Source organism: Lynx canadensis, chromosome F1 (assembly GCF_007474595.2).
Source record: "Lynx canadensis isolate LIC74 chromosome F1, mLynCan4.pri.v2, whole genome shotgun sequence".
Classification (NCBI taxonomy): Eukaryota; Metazoa; Chordata; class Mammalia; order Carnivora; family Felidae; genus Lynx; species Lynx canadensis.
The window spans coordinates 41276540-41300830 of NC_044319.2; the positions used below are offsets into that span (position 1 = coordinate 41276540).

A 24291-nucleotide genomic window follows, 5' to 3' on the forward strand; every position below is an offset into this window, starting at 1 on the left:
TGAGACAGAGAGAGACAGAGCATGAACGGGGGAGGGGCAGAGAGAGAGGGAGACACAAAATTGGAAGCAGGCTCCAGGCTCTGAGCCATCAGCCCAGAGCCCGACGAGGGGCTCGAACCGCGAGATCCTGACCTGAACCCAAGTCGGACGCTCAACCGACTGAGCCACCCAGGCGCCCCTGCACTGCTTGTTGTTAGCACTTATCACAATGGTTATGTCTGAACCATCTTGTAGTCAGTTATTTTCTGTTTCCTGCCTAAAATTTCAGCTCCGTGGGGTAGGGACCGACATATTTCCAGCACCTTACAAAGTGTTGTCATACATTAGGGGTTCAATAAATATTTGGGGATTATACACTGTTCTGATATTACAGACAGCACAAGAAAGGAAAATTGTTTACTCTGTATGAACATAAATATAAAATTCATAAATAAAATATTAGCAAATGATATCCAACAATTAATTAAAAAAATAAGCCACAATCTTGTTGGGTTTACCTCAGGGATGGAAAGATAGGAAATCTCTATATAAAATTCTTTGCATTAACGGATTCATGGAAAATGATCACATGATCATATCATTAGTTGCCAAAAAACATTTAATAAAGCTCAACCCCATAAGTTTTTTTAAATTATTTTTAAGGCTTTTGAAATGTTTTATTTATTTATTTTGAGAGAGAGAGAGAGAGAGAGAGAGAGAGAGAGAGGGAATGCGTGCATGAGTGCGGGTGGAGGAGCAGAGAGAAAGGGACAGAGAGAATCTCGAGCAGGCTGTGTGCTGCTTGTTTGGTCCCATGAACCGTGAGATCATGACCTTAGCCGAAATCAAGAGTTGGGCGCCCAACCAACTGAGTCACACAGGAACCCCAAACCCATAATTCTTAGGAAGCTAGGAATAGATGAGAACTTTCTTAATTTGATAAAGATCATATACCAATAGTCTACTTCAAATATCATACTTTAGATACATTTCCTTTAGTCAGGAATGAAGCTAGAATATCTGTCATCAATGCTATTATTTAACATGGTATTGGAAATCCTTGCCCAGCAGTTGGCAAACTTTTTCTGTTTGGGTTGAATAATAACTATTTTAGGACATACAGTCTGTGTTGCAATTATTCTACTGTGCTGTTGTAGCATGAAAGCAGTCATAGGTAATACATGAATGAATGAAAGTGACTATGTTCCATTAAAACTTTATTTACAAAAACTGGCTGGGGTGCCTGGGTGGTTCAGTCAGTTAAGTGTCTGACTCTTGATTTCAGCCCAGGTGGTGATCCCAGGGTCGTGGGATTGAGCCTTGTGTCGGGCTTTGTGCTGACTGAACGTGAAGCCTGCTTAAGAGTCTCTCTCTCTCTCTCTCTCTCTCTCTCTCTTACTCCCTCTGCCCTTCTCCCCCCAGCTTGAGCACTCTCTGTCTCTGTCTCTCTCTCTCTCTCCCTAAATAACAAATAAATAACCAAAACAAAAAGAAAAACTTTATTTACAGAAACAGGTAATAGGAAATATTTGGCATGTAGGCCATAGTTTGCTAATCTCTGTTCCAGCCAGTGCAACAAGGTAAGAAGAACAAGTGAGGAATAAGAACAGAAAGTGACAAAATAGTCATTACTGGCATATAGTGCACGAGAGTTCAAGAGAATCAATGAGCTCACTATTATAAATAACAAGAAAATTCAAGATGATTTCTGGATACAAGATCAAACTAAAATATTAAATTGTCCACTACATTATAATTGATGAATATAAAATAAAATATTATAGTAATAGTTTAATATATTAATATCATTATAATATGTAATATATAATATTATATATTATTATATATAATATATATGTATTATATTACATATAATAATATATAATATATGTTATATAGAATATAGTGTATATAACACATACAAAATATAATATAATATATTGTATAATATATCAATTCTAATATAATATATTATATTATATATTATACAATACTATAATATACTATAGTATATATGTTATATATATTATATATAATATATATAACATATAATATAATATATATTAATGATATATATAATATATATTAAACATAATTATTATATTATTATAATAATTATAATATAATATAATAATAGTAATATTATTATAATATTATGATATAACAATATAATAATATACCATAATATATTATATTATATATAATATCATTAATATATAACATATACTATATTAATATAATATTAATATATTAATATCAACAGAAAATATGGACTATGTAGGAATAAATGTAATGAAGGAGGTGCAAGGCCCTGATGAGAAAATTTCCAAACTTCCTAAAAAGGCATATAAAAAATTCTTTCCCATTTCAGTGGAGGGCAGCTCCATCTTTCCAGTCATTTGGTCAAACACTTTGGAGTTATTCTTACTGTTTTCTCAAACCCTAAAACCAATCATTCAGGAAATTCTCTTGGATCAATTTTCAAAATACAGTAAAAACTTGGTTTGTGAGCATAATTCGTCCGGAAAACACGCTCGTAATCCAAAGCACTTGTGCATCAAAGCGAATTTTAAGAACCATTGGCTCAGTTGTGATCATGTGACCTTTGGCATCACGTACTACTCGTATGGCAAGGCATCGCTCAGTTTATCAAGTTAAAATTTATTAGAAATGTTTGCTCATCTTGCGGAACACTCACAGAACAAGTCACTCGCAGTCCAAGGTTTTACTGTACGTTAAAAATATACCTGTTAACGATTCTGTGTCTCCCTCTCTCTCTGCCCCTCCCCCGTTCGTGCTCTGTCTCTCTCTGTCCCAAAAATAAATAAACGTTAAAAAACAAAATATGACCACTTCCACTGCCACCACTCTGGTCTAAACCATCTTGTGCCTGCAGAAGCATCCTAATGAACCCAGTCTCCACTCTTGTTTCTCTATAATCTATTTGCTACATAGCAGCCAGAGTAATTCTTTTATAACTTTGGTCATATCATGTCACTCTTTTACTCAAACCCCCGCAATCTCTTCTGCCTCACACTTATTTATTCTGTTCATTGCCTCTCCCACTTTAGTATATGTGCCCCAAGGGGGGAGCCATCTTGGTCTGCTTACCGATGCGTCCTGAGTGCCTACAACAGTGCAAGTAATACAAGAGATAATGGCTAGCTCCAGGGAAAACTTACACATGAAAGAAAATATAATCACGGATCGCTACTGTAAAATCAAGCCATCAAGCAATCCCTGAGCACAGTGTAGCTGCTAGGCTGTCTTGCCACACTTCCATAAATCTAGTTGCTAAGGAAACAAAGACGCCGTTATTACCCATGACACGGCAGGTAGCCTGGACTTCATACTGCGATAATTCCCTTTGCTCCCTGCCCCCAGTTCTTCTTGGGAAGAACAGTGGATCTGTGTCACACCTGAGAAATGCTAATCTTAGGAAACTCTCAATCTTATAAGGGGACTGCTAGCAAACCTGACCAAACTTTGCCCCTCAGGGAGAGGTTATCTTTATTATCCTGCTGAGGAAACATCTTCTCGGAGGACAGAAGGTCTCTGCAGTGTCTCTGGAGTACTACATCTCTAAATCTCTCCAGAGAGAGACAGAGAGAGCGAGAGAGAGCGAGAGAGAGCGAGAGAGAGTTACTGTCTTTTAAAACAAATCTGCCCTCTGCGGTGGTAGAAGACACTAGCTCTAGGTTCTAAGCCTGTTTGCTGTACAAACATCCTTGAAAAGAGAGCCAGAGTTGTGTAGAAATGCCCTGGACAATTGCCTGCCACCGACTTGTTCAGCAGTGAATACTTGACAAAAGCATGAGAATGTGATCATCAAGAAAACTCTGTTGGAAGAATGGGGGAAGGAGAAGGGCCTATTTGTGGAGTAGCATAAAAGGGCTAATCCCTTGGCTGTTATGGCAAGGAATTGTATACAAAACTAATCAAAAAATGGTAGTGTAAGTATATGGTCATATGGACTCAAACAAACACCCAAAGAACACTTAAGAGAGTTGAAAGTAGTTATGTCACGTTGCACTAGCTTGGTTTCCCTCCTACCTCTATAGCGACCCTTTCCCACTGACCCTTGGTGCCTCCCCTTCATCGACTCCACGTTTTCGTGTTGAAATGATCCAGGGCTCCGTCCTTGGAAACCTCGTGGCTTTATATGCTGACAAATTTCAAAATTTGCAACGAGGAGGTCATTAGCAATCTTGACAAAGAGCACCTTTTGTTGGGTGTAGGCACAAAATCCTGACTGGAGAGGGTTTGAGAAATTCATAGATTTATAAAGAATGGATATCCTCCCTTTGAGGATTCAGATCATCTTTCTATTACAAATCCCAAGTAAAACCTGATATTTAACAAAAGACACGCAGTTCAAATGTAAAGAATCGTAAAAAGTTACAAGAAATCCTAGCAGAAATTCCTTAAAACTTCACACTCATAAATTTTGTTTTTTATAGACATTTTTCTAGATAGATTTTATGCATGTCGTGACTTACTTACTGAACTAGTGGTTTTGCCTTTCGTGGCTAAAACATTTTTTGTTTGCTCCTTCTGCTATGTGATAATTCTATTTTCTCCTTACGTGATTTGGACAATTTCGTCCAAAAATTTTGAAAAACTATTTAAAAGTTGTGACATCCTGTCATGTATGCTGCTGCTGATTCATTGAAAAGCTGGTTTCTCAACATCGGCGCTATTGACATTTTGGGTGGGATATGTCTGTGTGGTCGGGGCTGTTCTGTCTGTTGCGGTTTGTTTAGCAGCATCCTTGGCCTCTTTGTACGAGATGTCAGTTGCGTCCCCCGTTGTGACAGCCGGAAATATCTCCAGACATTGCCAAATGTCCCCCCTTGGGGGGGTGGTGAGGCCAAATCCCTCCAGGTGGAGGACCACTGTTGTAGAGAGGGTCAGAGAACAATGGAATTCAGGGAGGCTGGGAAGAAGGTACATATACAGTGAGGGTAGAGACAGATTGCAAGTGAAAAGATGGGGAAAAAAACTAAAAAAAAAAAAAGTTAGATGCTCAACTGACTGAGCCACCCAGGCACCCCTCTAGTGTAATTTTTTTTAATGTCTATTTTTATTTTTGAGAGAGAGGGAGGGTGCGGGGCAGAGAGAGAGAGAGAGGAGGACAGAGGGTCCGAAGTGGGCGCCGTGCTGACAGCAGAGAGCCTGGCACAGGGTCAAACTCATGAACTGAACCATGAGATCATGACCTGAACCGAAGTTTGACACTTAACCAACTGAGCCACTCGGGTACCAACTCCCCCCCACCCCCCCGCCCTTCTAGTGTAATTTTTAATAGTGTTTCCTTTCATTCTCAAAAGTGTCCCAGTTTGGATAATAAATTACATGCTCATCCTACTCTGAAGGAGCAGGCCTTGATCAATTTCGGCTTTATTTCTGGTCGGCCATGTTGATTCCATTCCCAAACCCCACCTTTCCAGAATTCCCACTGTAATAACTCTCCTCTTCCTCATGCTGAGTCCAGACTTTGATCTGCCTGATCAGGAGCCAAGACTCTTGAGAGGCTAGCACAAGCAGTCGTATACAACTCAACTCCTCCACAGAATCTTCTTCATAAAATACCCTCTGGTCTAAATTTCCTTCCACCAGTGGACCTAGAAGGGTATAGCGGGTGCAGCCTCTGGAATTCTCCAAGGGATCATAGCCCAGCTCCACTTGCCCCTGCCGTAGCCAATACAGCCCTTTTTTGTCAGAACCTGTCAGGACCTCTATCCGGATGACTTTTTGTGGCTTCTCCAAAATCACTGTCAGGTAGTTGCCTCTTAGAGGATTGAGAGTAGAGTAGCACTCTTCGTTCAGAGTATAAGCGTATTGTGGAATACCATTCATTTCTGCCATCATGTCAGTGAGGACGCTGGCAACGGGGTTGTCTGGTTCACCAAACACCTTCTCCTTCTCCACAGGAAAGCATGTGTCCTCAAACGCAGGATACTTGCCTATGTGGAAGAAGACTGAGGGACTGAAACGAATTGGAACACTCTGGGCCAAGAGAAGGCGGAATTCAGAGAGAAACAAGTAAATGGGAATATCCTTATGGAAAAGGAGAAAGAGAGAGGCCAGGCGGGAGAGGTCACTGGTGTGGAAAACTTTCCCAGAGAGGCTTAGGCTGGAGAACTCCAGGATCGCCCAAGGTAGTTCTTTCCAGGCTGACAATGCCCAATAGATGGTAGAAATAAATTTGGAAGTGCAGTAAACATAATCTTCCATCATCAGAAAGTATTCAGAGAGGTTGATAGCAAAGTTCATGAGGAGGGCATAATGGACTTTCTGCCTGGAATAATGCACTTCGCAGCGTGAGGTGCGACTAACATTATTCCGATCTCCTGGGAGAGGAGAGTCACCGAGATGACCGTGGATCATGAGCAGCTTCTGGGCCTCAATATGTGGTTTGAAGAGGTCTGAAATATTGGCAACTGTTCGTCTGAGCCATTCGGGGTCGGGATCTGACAGGTGGACCAGCACCACGATACAATTCAGCTCGTGTTTTGAGGAAGCTTGGAACAGGGACTGCAGGGTGTCCAAGAGGTAGCTCCCATTAGGGTGTTGCTCCGAGGAAATCCCTATGGTCAGCAGTTCTAGGGGTGGAGGGAGACAAGGGAGACTTTAGCTCTTCAAGATGGGGGAAAGGTTCCTAGGACTTCCTCTCAGGCCTCCCCTTAATGCCACACCTGTGACAAATTCATATTTCCCTTCCTTGGGAGAGTGTGGTCCAGAGGTGAGGATACTCTCTGGTTAGAAGTTGCCAAGTGGTTTTATTTGATCACAACTTTAAAAGGCTATCGGTGGAAACTTTATGAAAAACAAGCTTCTCTCTGATGGGGGAGGCTGCCATGTACCAAAGGTAAATTTGCTGGCTTGGCCAGTTGGTCAGGCCTTGACCTCAGAGTTTTCTCAGCTACCTTGGATCAACCAGACCCCGATTGGAGGATCTCCAGGGACTCATGTAAACCCAAGGGTTCTGGCACCCTAGTGCACAGCTAGTCAACATTCACCCTCCCCTTTCTCCCTCTGCTCAGTGCTTTTGACCATAGCTCCCTCCGGGTCCTCTCTCATCATGTCTTCCCCTCCCTGGGGAGCTATGAATGAGCTTCACTATGGGGTGGCTCCTTAACGGGTCACTATGGACTTCTCAACTTGTTAGTCATTCAAGGGGGTGGCCAGTGGGAAGAAAGTACACTCAGAATTATGATCTACAGCACATTTCAGAGCTTGGTCCTCCCTCAGAGCAACCTGCTTTTCCACCAGACACGAGCTTACGTTCCCTTTTTACCCACCTTCCTTTTTCTTTTCTTTTCTTTTTTTCTTTTTAAGTTTATTTATTTTGAGAGAGAGACAGACAGACAGGGAGAGAGGGAGAGAGAGAGGCAGAGAGAGACAGAGAGACAGAGAGCATCCCAAGCAGGCTCTGCACTGTCAGTGCAGAGCCTGATGCAGGACTCAATCCCATGAACCGTGAAATTGTGACCTGAGCCGAAATCAAGAGTTGGAAGAGCAACTGACTAAGCCACCCAGGCGCCCCTCCCCTTCCCCGCCCCCCCCCCCCCGCCCCGCAATCTGCCTTTTTCTTGTTGGAATACCTTGTCTGACTTTCTCCTAGTCTGACCACTCCCTCCCCTATACTCACTCTTTTCCTGGGGAGGGGATCCAGCCAGCAATTTGTACTTGGCCTGTTGGAGTAAAGGGGAGGCTTTCTGCATGTCCTTGAAGTTCTCTAGATGGTTTCTGCTCTCAGAGATCATTTGGTCCTGATTGAGCTGCCACAGTATTTTCTTCTTTTCCTCCTGCTGAGGATAAGATGAGCATCAGCCCTGATATTCATCCCTAGACTCCTGGAGGCAAATAAGGGGGCAGATCCCCCTTTTAGGACAGGCAGGGCAAGCCCCAGGATCTGGTCACCGGGAGCCCAAGTGTTAGGACTCAGCTGACTGTTATCCCCACCTCGCCATGAGAACACTCAGGACTTTCCAGAAGGAGTGGTGGGCCCTGGAGTCAGATAGGAAGTAAGAATGCCTATAGGAAGATCAGAGGTTTATGCAGGGTAAGGACTTGCCTGCCCTACCCTGCCCCACATCTAATTTCTCCTACCGTTATCAGGCTGGCAAAAAGTCCTCTAACTTGGCTTAGACTGTGGCAGGTGCTGAAGACCAATGCCTGGTCCTGTCCTTCACGAAGTTATCCACAGTGCCTCAATTCTAAAACCCTTTCTTTTACTCCACTCTGACAATGCACACATTTCTGAACCATTTCCCCACATCACTTATGTTTTTCTCTAGATGGTTTGAGGCATTAAGGAAAGATGTAGACTTCCAAAACCTGAGCATTTGGTTTTCTCTGCTTGCAGCTGTTGTACATGTGGGAGAAGTTATTTTAGGGCTTTGTGTCTCAATCGCTTCGTAAGAGAAATGGGACGAATAACATCTCTCACGCGAGACTCTGGTGAGGAAAGTGGCCAGCACCCAGGCAGTCCTCATCACATGCAGGTCCTGCCAGTCAGCCTGGTTTTCTAGAAGTATCTGTGCATTGCTCTCTCTGCACTTAAACTGCCCTCTCTTCCTCCTTACCTTTATTCAAGTCTTCTCCATCTTTCAAGGCTGGCTCAATATTTATCTTTTCTCTGACACTCTCCTGATTCTTCAAGTGCCCTCTTCTTAGAACTTCTATGATGATAACTAGAGAGTTTGGATAACTGGAAACCCATCCCCTCCTACCGAAGGATTGACAAACAGTCCAGTCTCAGCCTCTGGTTCTTACCAATATTAAGTTATATGTAAGATGCTCTTCATTATTCTCTTGGAGGAAGAAGCTCAGGAAGATTAAGGACACAACAACTATATTTCCATAGGCAATGACGCATGGTGCTGGGGCCTGGAGGAGCTCTGCAAAGAAATGTGAGCGGGATATGAATCTTAAGTGCTTCCAGCTTACAGAAGCATAAGGATGTCCTCCTCCTACCAGGAAGCCTCCCACATCCTTTCCCCCTTCCCTCCGCCGCTGAATTATTTCCATAGTCTTCTCCACGCACTTCAACCCTCCCTCCTACTTGTAGCCATCTATGGAGAGACAAAGGTCAAGGAGTTTGATTCTCTTCCACTTCTACCATCTTCACCTCCTGTCTGGGTTTCCAGGTAAAATTGGAGGAGCTTCTTTTGTTTATCCACTCTTGGAGTAGAGACCCAACCACAGCGGACGCGTTGCCAAGAAGAGGAAATCAAGGGTTAGGCATTAATCATATTTTTCCCTAAACTCTGAATTCAAGTCAAAGACTCTACTTGGATGTTATTGATCAATAAATAACTGTTTATTATTGTCTTGTCTGTTAGGTCCCTGTTTACTTTTGTGCCTGATCATTTCCAGGATTACGTTAGGCAGATTATGATGTTGGTCAACTCAGAGGGAAACTCTTGTTGGTATATCTTCCCCCCCATCCTGGACTGGTAAGTAGGTTGGAAACTAAAAGTGACCGGAAATTTCTAATCACGTGAAAGTCTTTACCATGTTTGGAGTGCTATGTCCTTCAGAGTCTTTTTGTTTAACAGAAGATGAGGGCTGGAATTTCTCTGAAATCAAAGAGAAAAAACTTTAATATTTTTATGCATGCAGGATAGGGTCCCAGAGTGGCTCTTCTGAGGTAGCAGAAACTAGTCACCCCTCCCAGGAAACCCTGCTTGACAACCATTGTCCACCCTGAATGGGGGGCTGGTTACCACTCCAGCCTCACATCGAGCACCTGTTTCTGGATAAGGTGAGGCTGAAGTTAAAAAAAATTTTTTTTAACATTTATTCATTTCAGAGAGACAGAGAGAGAGAGACAGAGCATGAGCAGGGGAGGGGCAGAGAGAGAGAGGGAGACACAGAATCAGAAGCAGGCTCCAGGCTCCGAGCTCTCAGCCCAGGGCCAAACGCGGGGCTTGAACTCATGAACCATGAGATCATGAACTGAGCCAAAGTCAGACACTTAGCCGACAGCCACCCAGGTGCCCCAAAACGCAACTGATTTTTGTGTGTTGACTTTGTATTCTGCTTTTTAACTGAAATAGTTTATTAGTTCCGACAGATTTTGTTTATTTGTGAGGAATCTTTAGTATTTTCTACCTGTAAGAAATATCACCTGCAAACAGAAAATTTTACTTCTCCCTTTCCAATTTTGGATGTCTTTTATTTCTTTCTCTTGCCTAAGTGCTCTTGCTAGAACTTCCAATAGTATGTTGAGTAGAAGTGATGAGGTGTAAGCATTTTTAGCTATAAACTTTCCCCTTAGAGTCACTTTCAATGTGTCCCATAAATTTTGGTATATTGTTTTTTAAATTTTCATTCATTTAAATATTTTCTAATTTCCTTTGTGATTTCTTTTTTGATCCATTGATTAAAAGTGTGTTATTTAGGGGACCCTGGATAGCTCAGTCGGTTAAGCATGTGACTCTTGATTTCAGCTCAGGTCATGGTCTCGTGGTTCTTGGGATCAACCCCCTTGTTGGCCTTGTGCTGACAGCGCAGAGCCTGCTTGGGATTCTCTCTCTCCTTCTCTCTCTCTTTTTTTAAAAAAAAATTTTTCAGTGTTTATTTATTTTTGAGAGACAGAGACAGAGTGTGAGCGGGGGAGGGGCAGAGAGAGAAGGAGACACAGAATCCGAAGCAGGATCCAGGCTCTGAGCTGTCAGCACAGAGACAGATGTGGGGCTTGAACTCATGAACCATGAGATCATGACCTGAGCCGAGGTCGGACACTTAACCGACTGAGCCACCCAGGCGCCCCTCTCTCTCCTCTCTTTGCCCTTCTCCCTCCTCACATGTGCTCTCTCTCAAAAAAAAAAAAAAAGTTTTTTTAAGTGTGCTATTTAATTCCCCCAATTTTGTGAAATGTCCAGTTTTCCTTTTATTATTGATTGCTAACTTTATCCTATTTTGGTAAAAGAACATACTTTGAACGATATCTATTTTTTTTTTTTTTTTTTTTTACAAAATGCATTGAAGCTTAATCTGTGGCCTGACATATGGCATGTCCTGAGATATATGCACTTGAGAAGAATGTGTATTCTCTTGTTGGGTAAAGTGCTCTGAAATGCCTGCTAAATCTAGTTGGTTTATTGTGCAGTTTAAGTCCTCTATTTCCTTATTTATTTTATGTTTGGTTGTCCTGTTCATCATTGTCAGTAGGGTACTGAATTGTTTAAATATTATTGTATTTCTCCCTTTAATTCCATCCGTTTTTGCTGCTTATATTTTGAGACTTGCTATTAGGTATGTAAATGTCCATAACTGTTGTATCTCTTTGCTGTGTTGAACACTTATTAACGAACACTTATAATGTCCTTCTTTGTCCCTTGTAAACTTTTTTGATTTAATGTCTATTTTGTTTGTTATTAGTTCAGCTACCCCTTCTCTTTTGCTTACTATACGCATGGAATTTTTTCCCCGTCTTTTCACTTGCAATCTGTTAGTTTCTTTGGATTTAAAGTGAATCTCTCATAGATAGCACATAGTTGGATCCGATTTATAAGTCAATTCTGCCAATCTCTGGATTGGAGAGTTTAATCAGTTTGCATTTAAAGTAATTACTCCTGGGGCGCCTGGGTGGCTCAGTTGGTTAAGCGTCCGACTTCGGCTCAGGTCATGATCTCGCGGTCTGTGGGTTCGAGCCCCGCGTCGGGCTCTGTGCTGCCAGCTCAGAGCCTGGAGCCTGTTTCAGATTCTGTGTCTCCCTCTCTCTGACCCTCCCCCGTTCATGCTCTGTCTCTCTCTGTCTCAAAAATAAATAAACATTAAAAAAAAATAAAGTAATTACTCCTAAGGAGACTCTTACTTCTGACATTTTGCTGTGTGTTTTTTATAGTATTTTTGTCCCTTATTTCCTGTATTACCATCTACTTTTGTGTTTAGTTGGATTTTTTTTTTAAAAATTTTTTTTTTTTCAACGTTTATTTATTTTTGGGACAGAGAGAGACAGAGCATGAACGGGCGAGGGGCAGAGAGAGAGGGGGACACAGAATCGGAAACAGGCTCCAGGCTCTGAGCCATCAGCCCAGAGCCCGACGTGGGGCTCGAACTCACGGACCGCGAGATCGTGACCTGGCTGAAGTCGGACGCTTAACCGACTGCGCCACCCAGGCGCCCCTAGTTGGATTTTTTTAATAGCAAAATGTTTTAATTATCTTCTCATTTCATTTTGTGTATATTTGATAGGTCTTTTCTTTGTGGTTGCCATGGGGGATTATACTTAACACCCTAAACTTATAACTCTTTAATTTGAATTTATACTCGTTTAACTTCAGTAACACAGAAACTGCACCTTTACAGTTCCACTCTCCCCGCTTTTGGTTGTTGTTGTCACAAAATTACATCTTTATACATTGTGTGCCGTGAACTAATACTTTTTTTTTTTAATTTTTTTTAATGTTTATTTTTGAGACAGAGAGAGACACAGCATGAGCAGGGAAGGGGCAGAGAGAGAGAGGGAGACACAGAATGTGAAGCAGGCTCCAGGCTCTGAGCTGTCAGCACAGAGCCCGAAGCGGGGCTTGAACTCACAAACTGTGAGATCATGACCTGAGCCAAAGTTGGACGCTTAACCGACTGAGCCACCCAGGCGCCCCTAATAATTCTTTTTAAATGCGCTACTCTCTAATAGAAGTTAGCTACTTCTAGTTACCTACTAGTTATCTAGTAGAAGATAAGATTTAGAGCTACAAACCAAAGTTAAAGTCATACTAGCTTTTACACTAATAGTTTTTCTTTAAATATATTAGTCTCTTAAGTCATATAGAAGACAAAAAGTATAATCAAAAACCATTGTTACAATAATACTACCTTTCATAATTGCCTGTATATTTACCTTTATTGAGATCTTTATTTCTCCATATGGCTTTGAGTTACTGTCTCATGTTCTTTCATTTCAGGCTCAATGCTTCCTTGAGCATTTCCTGTGGAGCAGGTCCACTGGTTATAGATTCCTTTGGCTTTTATCTAGTAATATCTTAATTCCTCCCTCCTTTTTGGACAGTTTTGCTGGATAATGGATTCTTCATTGACAATTGTTTTCCTTTTAGTACTTTGAACATGTTGGCCCACTGTCTTCTTGCCCCCAAAAGATTCTGATTAGAAAGGTGTTAATAATTTTATTGAGGATTACATGTATGTGGTGATTTGCTTCTCTCTTGCTGCTTTCAAGATTCTCTCTCTGGTTTTGACTTTTGACAGTTTGATTATAATGTGTTTTGGTGTGAGTCTTTTTGAGTTCATTTTACTTGGAGTTTCGAACTTCTTGGATGTTTATAGCCATCAAGCTTGAGATGATTTCAGCCGTTATTTCTTCAAATATCCTCTCTGCTCTTTTCTGTCTCTTCTCCTTCTGAGTCTCCCACAGTGCTTATGTTGGTCTGCTTTCTGAGCTGAGATATCCATTTGCTGCCCTCAGACATCGACATGCCTGGTTCTCAGGCCTTTGGACTCAGACTGTGATTACATCATCAACTACTCTGGTTCCTGGGCCTTCGAGTTTGGACTGGAACCACACCACTAGCTTTCCTGACCCTCCAGTTTGTAGACAGCAAGTTGTTGAATTCTCAACCTCCGCTCCATAACTGTGTGAGCTAATCTCTCATAATAATCTCTTTCTCTCTCTCTCTCTCTTCTCTCTCTCTCTCTCTCCCTCTCTCTCATCTCCTATTGACTTTGTTTCTCTGGAGAACCCAGACTAACACAGGCACTTATTATGGATCTAAGGTTATTAATGCAATCAAGTCAGATCCAGGAGATAATCTCCCTTTCTGACTTGAGACTTCCATTCCCTCAAGGCTTTTGACAACACATACACACATTTTCATATATATAAAAGTTTCAACCACAACACGTGAAAGTCCTCACCTTTACTGGAGGTGTAGTTCTGAGGCTTTTTTTGGGGGGGTGGTGCAGAAGAACTCAGCTTCACAGCTCCTGAGACTTCAAGGTTTTCTCCAAAGTCAAGAAGAAAATACAATATTTGTGGGAGCTAGATGAGGCCAAAATGTGCATCCTCTAAGGCAAGGCAAAGTTGGTCACTGCTTTCAGGTGACACTCCACCTACAACTATTGTCCTCTCTGAATGGGACCTGTTTACCTCTCCAACTTCACACGAAACACCAGCTCCTTGGTAAGGGTTGCAGGGAAATGGTGAGGAAGTTTTGACATCAGTGTCCTGGGATTCTGATCTAGATCCAGGACTGTGGACTGGGCCACATTTTTCTCCAAATAGGAATAGTTTTATTGATATTTTCTCCAAATTCAAATCAATATATGTTTAATGAAAAACATTGGATCAATTACGAAAAAAAAAAGAATAAAAATTACTCAAAATCCCAATGGCAGGAGATAATCTTTGGTTAGCACCTGGTGAACATCTGGAATCAAAATGAGAAGAGCAGATTGGAATCTGGCTATATGGCAACAGAGGTCAAGTCACTCGGAAGCTCCCCAAGAAAGTCCTTTGGGCAACATGACTTACCAAGTGTGGCAATCTCGTAGAGAGTTTAGGGAAGAAGTAAATCTATCTCCACAAATTTACCAATTTCAGTTTCCTTGGGTGATTTTCAATTCCCACTTATTCCAGACATGCTGTCTCTTTCCCTGAAAATCTCCTTCCACTTTATCTTGTCATCTTCCTTGTCATCATTAAGAATTAATGTCCTAAGTCTGTCTTTCCAACCTCCAGCTCCCACCCCCCCCCATTTTTGGACTGCTCTGAATAAAACATACACTTAGTCACTATCTAAGAAAAATTAATGCCAATAGAATACTATCACTTTTATAAGTCCAGGATTACAGTGTCCTCTTTTAAGAATATCTCTCCAAAAGAACTAGGTCTGCATTAAGAACCAGCTTTTATTTTGTGATGGTGTTGCTTTGATAAAGCCATTTGCTTAAAAATGGGATTCCCTCTTTCCTTCCCCTCTTCTTCTTTTTGATTCAGCATCCCCATTCTTCCTTCCCCTCTTCTTCTTTTTGATTCAGCCTCCCCATTCTCTTGGCTTCTTAATCTATGTTATCCCCTTTATATTCTTTTGTTTCTTCTCCCTGTAGCCAAAGACCATTTTAAAAGAATGATGTTGAGGGGCACCTGGCTGGCTCAGTCTATACAGCATGCAACTCTTGATCTCAGGGTCATGTGCTTGAGCCACATGCTGGGTATATAGACTACTTAAAAAAAAAAAAGAAAGAAAATATTATGTTAAGAATAATGGGCATAAGGAGCCACAGGCAGAGTGTAATCTCAGCAGGAGGAGGCTGTGGCCAAGGCCTGCTGTGTAGGTACAGACTGGGCATGGCTGTGGCCTGGGCCCACAATGCAGGCTCATGGGTGGCACCCCTGGAAGCCTCTTCAACATGCCCTCAATGCTGGTGGGGCTTTATGGGGCCTAGCAAGGGCTCAGGCCAAGGGCAAGGTAGGAGACTGGTGGGTACCACTGTCTTCCTTAGAAGAAGCAAAACACATCTATCTGCTCTGTTGCAGGACTGATGCTGTGGTTGGATATTTAGAGGACATTATCACCGACCAAGAGTTCTAGGAGTCACAGGGAAATTCCATGGACAAATACTATCAGGAATTTGAATACAGGAATTATAAAATTGCTTATGCTGCTTCTATCTTAACAAAACATATTTACTTAGTAGAAAAGCATATGAAAGAACAGCTGCTGGAGCTTTCCTGGATTTAACTTGGTGACTTTCACATTACAGCCCACAAAGATGAAATGATTGGTAACGTATTTGACAGGCTGCTCCCGTTTATGGATTCTCTGTCTTTCAAAGAAATGTTTCTGAACTACAAAGCAGAAAAGGGAGGTACAGGAAACAACCAGTGGGTTAGTGGCTACTTCATGGTGAACATTATCTTTCTGTCATCCAGAGCACTGCAACACTAGCTTTCACCTCCAGCCAATGGGATTGCTTTGGACACTACAGCCCAACAGGTTGGGAGAAGATTAGGCTAACAATGACAGAAGAATAGGTCTTAGGAAACCTGAATTTGTTTGTGCCTGCTCATTAATGTTAAGTATCAATGAATAATAAAACAAATCCAGAAGATTTCATGTTATTAAGACAATACTCCCCAAATTGATAGGCAGATTTAATACAGTCCCCATCAAAATTCCAAGATAAAACAACTCTGTTTCTCCCTCTAGGCTACTCACAACATTTCACTTCTGACACCAGATATATGGGTTTTTCCACAACAAGCAATTTAACTCAATTCTGATACTATCTACTTGGAGTTAATATCAGATCCTACAGGTTAAGGGCTCAGTCCCACAAGACTGCTTCCCACTTCAGATGCCAACTGCAAGTTTGGGCCTCTGGTATTTCTGACCAATAGGCTATAAATTGGGGATTCTCACAATCCCATCTTTGGATTTGGTAATTTGCTAGAGTGGCTCACAGAATTCAGGGAAACACATTTGCCAGTTTCTTATATCATAAAGGATACAAATGAATACCCAGATGAAGAGGTACATAAGGTATGATCTGGAAGGGTCTCAAAGGTAGGAGCTTCAGTTCTTATAAAGTTGGAGTGTGCCATTCTCCTGGCATGTGGATGTATTCACCAACGTGGAAGCACTCCAAACCCCTTACTTTAGTGATTTTTATGGAGGCTTCATCATGTAGGCATGATCAATTATTAACTCCATCTCTAGCCCCACCTCCCTCCCTGGAGGATGGAGAGGGTGTAAGACTGAAAGTTCCAAGCTTCTAATCATGGCTTGGTCTTTCTGGTGACTAGCCCCCATCCAGGAGCCCATCAAGAGTTGGCTCATTAGAACAAAAGATACTCCTATCACTCAGGAGATTATAAATGTTTTGGGAGCTCTGTGTCAGGAATTGGGGGCATATCTATCTATATCTATATCTATATCTATATCTATATCTATATCTATCTATATCTATCTATCTATATCATATCTATTACTGTATACCCATATCTATATCTATGTGATTTCACAATTCCAACTGTTTTTTTTCTTCTTCAAGAAATTGATGAGCTGATCCTAAAATTTACATGGAAATGTAAAGGACCCAGAATAGCCAAAACAATCTGGAAAAGACCCATAAAATACCATCAGACAAAGTTAGGGGACTCACATTTCTTGATTTCAAAATTTAACTACAAAGCTACAGTAATTAAGACAGTGTGATCGTGGCATTAATGACACACAGATCAATGGGATAGAAGAAAGTTCAGAAATTGCCAAGATAATAAAATGGGAGAAAGAATAGTTTTTTTTCAACAAAGCGTGTTGAAACTGAATATCCACATGCAAAAGAATGAAGTTAGACTACTACTCCACAAAGACTGACTCAAAATAGATAAAGAACTAAATTTATAAGACTCTTGGAAGAAAACATAGATATAAATCTTCATAATCTTCTATTAGGCAATGGTGTCTGAGACATGACAACAAAAATACAAGCAATCAAAGAAAAGTAATGAATTGGACTTCTTCAAAATTAAAAACCTTTGTGCTTCAATGGATACTAAGGAGAAAGTGAAAAAGACAAGCCACAGAATGAGAGAATATCTGCCAATCATATATCTGATAAAGGACTAGTATCCAGCCTATATAAAAAATTGTTACAATAAAATGACAAACAACCCATTTATGAACGGGCAAAGTATTTGAAGAGACATTTTACCAAAGTAGATATACAAATGGCTAATAAGCACATGAAAATATGCTCAATATCATTAGTCAATAGGGAAATGAAAATCAAAACCACAATGACATACTATGTCATACCTACTAGAATGGCCATAATAAAAAAGACAGACAATGACAAGTGTTGGTGAGGAAGTGGAGAAGTTGGAACCCTCATACATTGTTGGTGGGAATGTAAACTGGTATGACTGCTTTGGAAAACAGTTTTACAGTTCCTCAAAAAGTTAAATATAAAGTTATTATATGACATGGCAATTCCACTCCAAGGTGTGTACCTAAGAGAAATGGAAATATATGTCCACACAAAAATTTGTACATGAATATCCAAATAAGCATTATTCGAAATAGCCTAAAAGTGGAACCAATCCAAATGTCCATCAATTGATAAACAGATAAATAAAACATGATATTCCATACCATGGAATGTTAGTCAGACATTAAAAGGAATGGAGTGCTTACACATGCTATAGCATGTATGAACCTTGAAAACATCATGGTAAGTGAAAGAAGGCAGACATAAGAGGCCACATATTGTATGATTTCATTTATATGAAACATCCAGAATAGCAGATCTATGGAGACAGAAAGGAGATTACAGGTTGCTAGCAATGTGGGAGAGGGGGAATAGGGAAACTTGATAATGAAAACTGGGAGAAATAAGCCTGTAGTAGTCCCTCGGATCGATGTGATGCTTCAAACATAATATTGGAGGAAAACATTAACTAGAACTGTACAATAAACAATACAGCTCTAAGAAAAACCTCTATTGAAATGTCTCTCTGGGGAGGCGGTTGATTTATGTTGCTGAAGCCAAGCAGCTGGGAATGCCTGGCCCGCTCAGGGTGGACAGCCACCTGCTTCTTTTGCTGGTACTTCTCCGCTTTCTCAGAGACCATGACCACCTGCTATGGGTCTAATCAGATTCTTTGTGCTTGCTCAACCATAGATTACTCCCGCTAGGTTCTTAAACAAGTTCTGTTTTCCTCCTAAGAATACTCTTTAAACAGTATAATAAATTGTGATGCCTATTAATGGTTGATGTGGTTTTCTCAATTAATATGAGAATGAGGAGTTGCTCAGGGCGACTGTCTTTCCAAACTGTCGTCCCCTGCTTCCTTTCTCTTGCAGCTGACTTCTTTATACCTCATTCTTCTCCCAAACGCCGGGAAGAAAATGGCATAAGCCCACTGACCCAACCAAAGGAGGGACGTGGAGATTCGGCACACAGTGAAGCAAGGCTTTGATCAACTTTCTTGCAAGAGTGGGTGTCTGACAGACAGGCACACTCAGGACAGTTACAGCAGACAATTTATCTCCTAGTGTGCAAGTCCCTCCCCTGATTCCTCATTGGCTGAGTAATACAGAGGTTACAGCCTTACCCAGACATCGCCTATGCCCATGTAAGGCAAAAGCAGTTTGATTGGTACAAATGTACATTTTCTGAGGTGAGGCGGAGACTTTCAGTCCCTCCTTTGTTCTTTGGTGCATGCTCATTGCAAAGCCCATAAAAATAAGCTGTGAAATGGAGAGGGGAGGAAGACCAGGAAGTGAAGTGTCTAAGAGTTTGGGACTCCATTATGGGGGGTGGTTCATATATATTTCCAACAGATTGTAAACCTACTGTTAACTAGACAGCGCAGCTTTTATTTGGTATTGCTGAAAACGAATCATCTCCCTTTTCACAAAACAGTTTCTTTTGGGGGTGATTAAAATGTTCTGGAATTAGATACTGGTGATGGTTGCACAACTTTGTGAATACGCTAAAAAATACTTACTGAATTGTACACTTTAAAAGGGTGATTTTTATGGTGTATGAATTATATCTAAATTAAAAAAAAAACCCTAAGGGCCTGAAAACAAAATTACCCGACTCTTCAGGGACTGCTGTTTCTTCTAAAATATATTCTTATATTCAGTAACTCTAGTATTCCTCCCAGAGTAAATACCTGTCCAAGGTGTTTCTGAGTCAAGCTACTCCAGAGTACGTGGATGTTGAACATTCCACCTGGGACCCCCTTCCCTCAGCACACATACTGAACCCTCTCTTCCAAATACCAGAGACAGGATTTGCACGAATCTTTTGTGTGTTCACAGCTCTTTCACTTGGGCAAGCATTTCAGTTTTTCAGCCCCAGAGGCTCAGCTATGCGGTGATTTTGAGTGTTTGGGAGTGTTTCTCTAAGGTGTTACTCAAACTAGCTGCCCCTTCTTAAGTTTTATGAAGATCCTATTTTCTGCCCACCATTCTAAGAAAGTCACAGCTGGTTTTGGCTGTAGGAATCATTTGAAAGAGATGTTCTTTGCCTAAAAGATAGATGTAAAACTCAACTCCTAGGCTTATGTGTGCAGTCCTTTTTCCTAAAAGGACCATATCTTCTGCTGATCCTGATGTAGTTCCACTGTTTGTACGAGAAACCTCTTTCTTAAAAAAGCATTATTTTTGAAAAGTATTTTTGATAAATATTCGCGTTAACTTAGTGGGTTTAATCTTGGAATTTTAAATGATCACTTACTTAAGGACAAAATATTACATATCGTGTGCTCTCTAGTTGTTAGTACTGTGAAGAAAAGGATAGTATATGTATTGGAGTTCCTAGTTTCCTGGGCACCCATAAATGGATGCTGCGTGCTGGAAGCAAACTAAATAGGCATCCTTTTCTTATGGCATGTTAGGTGTGTTTGTACAGGTTTGCTTAAAATCCTTTCTGCATAAATGAGTTCATTAGGTTTTCTTTTGGTGTGGGAGCAAGTTTGGTAAAAAGGCAACTGACTCTGTAAGCTACGAAATTCCACCTAAACCCTTCTTCCGTCAAAATCTGTCCTCCCATCATGCTATTCTACAGTCTTGCTTGGCATGAGTAAGAGGAGGTAGCAAACAGCTTTTCTAGTTGCCTATTTGGCTTTGGTTTAGTAAAATGTTTGGTATAATATTACCAGAAATATATATGTCAAACCTTTGAGGCTAGCCCAGGCAATCCCAGTGAGCTCAGGTCATGGGAGGTGGATGAACCCAGGGGTGGAGAGCTGCTGGCACCAGAAAACCACAGGCAATTGCACCCACCTCACAAAACAACTCCTTTAGTCATAGTACCTAGTCTGCCACCCATCTCACCCCAGGACAAACAGCATTAGGGGGAGACATTCCTCCAATTGTAATTCATTAATCCCCAGGGATTTAGAAGAAGGTATAGGGAAGCAAGTTCCAGAATTTAGTTCCTACTTGCTTTGCTCATTCTCACAGGCATGGTGTTTTTGAACTATCCTGACTGTACCTTTGAAAATTCCAGAATGTATATATAGAGAGCCCTTGGACTGCTTGAATGATAGGGGGAAGGTTAAGGGTAAAAGGAAGGAAAAACACATCCTTTAATGTAAAACATCCTTTTGAGAGCACTTGTTATGGAATTGGGTGGGGAATGAGCAGAAGAAAGAATCCCATACTCAAGGAGTTATAGTTGGAGGTCATAGGACACGGATGATGAACAAGACCTAGTAATCCAGCTGTCCATTCTTAGGCTCTCCATGTTCATTTCCCATCCCACACCCCAACTTGCATTACTGAACCAAGAAGAATTTATGCAGTTGTCCAGTGTTGGAGCAGTAACTGGAGAAGAGTGCCTCTCTGCTATGGGTAGAGTAGGAGTTAATGACAGAGTTTCCCCTCCAGGTGATGGTGACTCTTGGGGAGGCAGAGTTGAGCTACAAAGTTTAGCTATCCCTCTCCCCATGTGATTTTCTCTCCTGTGCCAGTCCTAGAGGAGACAGAGTTTGGGGCTTCCACTGGGGCTTCATCCAGACAAATGAAAGCAAGATGAAACGGAATAAAATCCAATAGGGCTTGAAAGTCAAAGTTGGTTGCCCCTGCCAGGGAACACCCTTCTGACAGTCATTGCTCTGAATGGGGGTGGGGGATGAGTAGAACCTTCACCTTTATTCCAAGGGTGGGGGTTACTTGAAGGAAGGAAGCTCTGATACCCAGCATGTACACACTTTGGTGAATATGGTGGGTTTGTTTGCTCAGCAGCCAGTTCAATGTTTTTCTAAATATGCTTCCTTGTTCTGCAGAGGATGGCAAGCTAAAACCTACATTTCTCAGATTCCTTAGTAGGTAATGTTCCAATATGATTTAGATTTAGATTTAGATTTCTGTATTTAGATGGACATGTATGAGATCTCACTGAGGTGAAAAAAAGTTACATTTATAAAATGAGGATGATAATAATACCTACTTCATTGGGTTTGATGTCCTATAGCTATATGGATAAACATATATGTATATGTATAAATTATATGGCATATTATACATAGAGAATATAGTATATATATTTATATATATACTACATATATAAAATTATATATATAGCCATTGTATAATTATATACTATATTTTATATAGAGAGTATAATAGAGTGTCTGGCTCATGCTAAGCAGTGTATGTATGTTAGCTATGAATGTATTAATATTTTAAAAGATCTCCAAGTGATTCTAAAATGTAGCCAAGGTTAGGAACCACTAATTTAAGATCTTATAACCATGGTAAGAAATTTGGGCTTAAATTTAATGTAATCGGAAAATACGGAAGGGCTTTACGCAAGGAAATCATATGATTTTATTTACATTTTTAAAAACTGCTCAGGCTTCAGTATAGAGAGAGAATTTGAGAGTGGGCAAACAGCAGAAGCAAGAAAAGATTTACATATTACAGGTGTTCAGGTAAGAGAAGATGGTAGTTTTATAATGGAAACAGAAATATAGTTGGGTTTGTGATATTTTGGAAATTGATTTGACCAGCAGTACTGATGGATTGAATGTGGGTACGAGAGGGTGATGTGGCATGCCCAAGTTGAGTCCAAAGAAATGAATCAGAATCTCTGGGGCATCACTGACAGCATCTCGGTCTGCCAGACATACTAGCAATACCATTGGGTCTGCTGGATCCTAAGGCCCAAGTGGCAGGGTAGTTGGCTCTACAAGCTTACTGGTTACAAAACTGTTTATTGCTCTAGGTCCTACTCAAAGCTAGCAGTGGTACCATTGCTTTTCCCATTGAACAGATGAAAGGGTAATCAGATGAGGTTAAATAATCTGCCCCCAATCACACAGCTGGGATAGTAGGAGAGCAGATATATGAACCCAGGGGATGCCAGAGTCTGTCCTTTTAACCACTGTGCTGTACTACTTATTATAAACAAATGTTCTGTTTAGTTTGGTGCTAGTTGAGTTGACTAATGTTATTTTCAAGGAGTTTTTTTTTTTTTATTTATTTTTTTAACGTTTTATTTATTTTTGAGACAGGGACAGACAGAGCGTCAACAGGGGAGGGTCAGAGAGAGGGAGACACAGAATCGGAAACAGGCTCCAGGCTCTGAGCTGTCAGCACAGAGCCCGATGCGGGGCTCGAACTCACGGACCGCGAGATCATGACCTGAGCTGAAGTCGGCCGCTTAACCGACTGAGCCACCCAGGCGCCCCTCAAGGAGTTTTAACTAGTGTGCATACTCTGATGCTTGGCACTGTCGGCTGCCCCTTCTTTCCTAGAATGCTTAGACTCCCTTTACTTTGGTGAGATGGCACTCTTCTGGTTCTCATATCTTCGCTTTCCTTCTTGGTTCCCTCTCCTTCCTTCCATCTGCTCTTTACATAACAGTTTCCTCAGGGACGGTCATTGTTAGGCCTCTGCATTTCTCACTGCACACTCTCTAGGCCTCATCTCCCACCATACTATGGCTAGCACTTTTGTTCCCATACCACTGTATTTACACACACACACACACACACACACACACACACACACACACACAGTGTCTTTACACGTGCTGTAATGAAGAGAAGATCCAAAATAAATGAAACAGGGGGGAGAAAGTACAATAGAGAAAATGAACAAAGTTAAAGGTTGGTACTTTTAAAAAGCAGTAACATTGATAAACCTCTAGGCAAGACTGATCAGGAAAAAAGTATAAACAAATCTCGACAGATATTAAACTACTAGCAAGATAATAAACCATAAATTTGACAATATTTTAGATGAAATGGACAAAATTCTCGAAAAACAACTTATAAAAATTAACACAGGAAGAAAGAAAGCCCTACTGGTTCTTGATCTACTAATGAAATTGAATTCATGATTAATTTCCCCCACACAAAAAAGTACAGGCCCAGATACCTTCATGGGTGAATTCTCCTAAATATTAAGGTGAATTCTCCTTAAATAAATTCTCTCAAAAACTAGAGGAGGTACTACTTCCCAACTGGTTTTTACGAGGCCAGCATATTTTAATACCAAAATCTAACAAAGATATCATAAAAGGGAAAATTACAACCAATCTCATGAGAACGTAGATGTAAAAATCCTAAGCAAATATTAGCAAACTGAATCCAGCAATATATAAAGAGCATAATACATCATAACTAGATGATAAATTTTCCAGGAGTTATCATTTGATAGATGAAGAAAAACCACTGGGTAAAATTCAACATTCACTCACGGTAAAAACTCTTAGCAAGTAGGAATAGTGGGGAGATTACCTTAATCTAATTGGACTATTTACTCCTCTTCCCCAAAATTCTTAATGGCGAATTATTATTTACTTAGATTTATT

General features: G+C 40.8%; 1 protein-coding gene across 4 annotated transcripts in view; it reads right to left on the reverse strand.

Moving 5' to 3' along the window:
• Window positions 1-5284: 5284 nt before the first annotated feature.
• The window catches only part of LOC115505374 (alpha-1,3-mannosyl-glycoprotein 4-beta-N-acetylglucosaminyltransferase-like protein MGAT4E), a 32480-nt gene continuing 13473 nt past the window's right edge, over window positions 5285-24291 (reverse strand). For 2 of the 4 annotated variants that reach the window (XM_032591801.1, XM_032591800.1), the window contains exons 3-5: window positions 8761-9566; window positions 7634-7793; window positions 5285-6584 (exon numbers count right to left, since the gene is read on the reverse strand). In XM_032591801.1, the coding sequence (XP_032447692.1) occupies window positions 5380-6584; window positions 7634-7793; window positions 8761-9015 (1620 nt within the window). In that variant the 5' untranslated portion in view covers window positions 9016-9566 and the 3' untranslated portion in view covers window positions 5285-5379. Of the gene's footprint in view, window positions 6585-7633; window positions 7794-8760; window positions 9567-13869; window positions 14716-24291 lie in introns of those variants that run through there. The other 2 variants (XM_030302974.2, XM_032591802.1) reach the window with 2 other exon arrangements.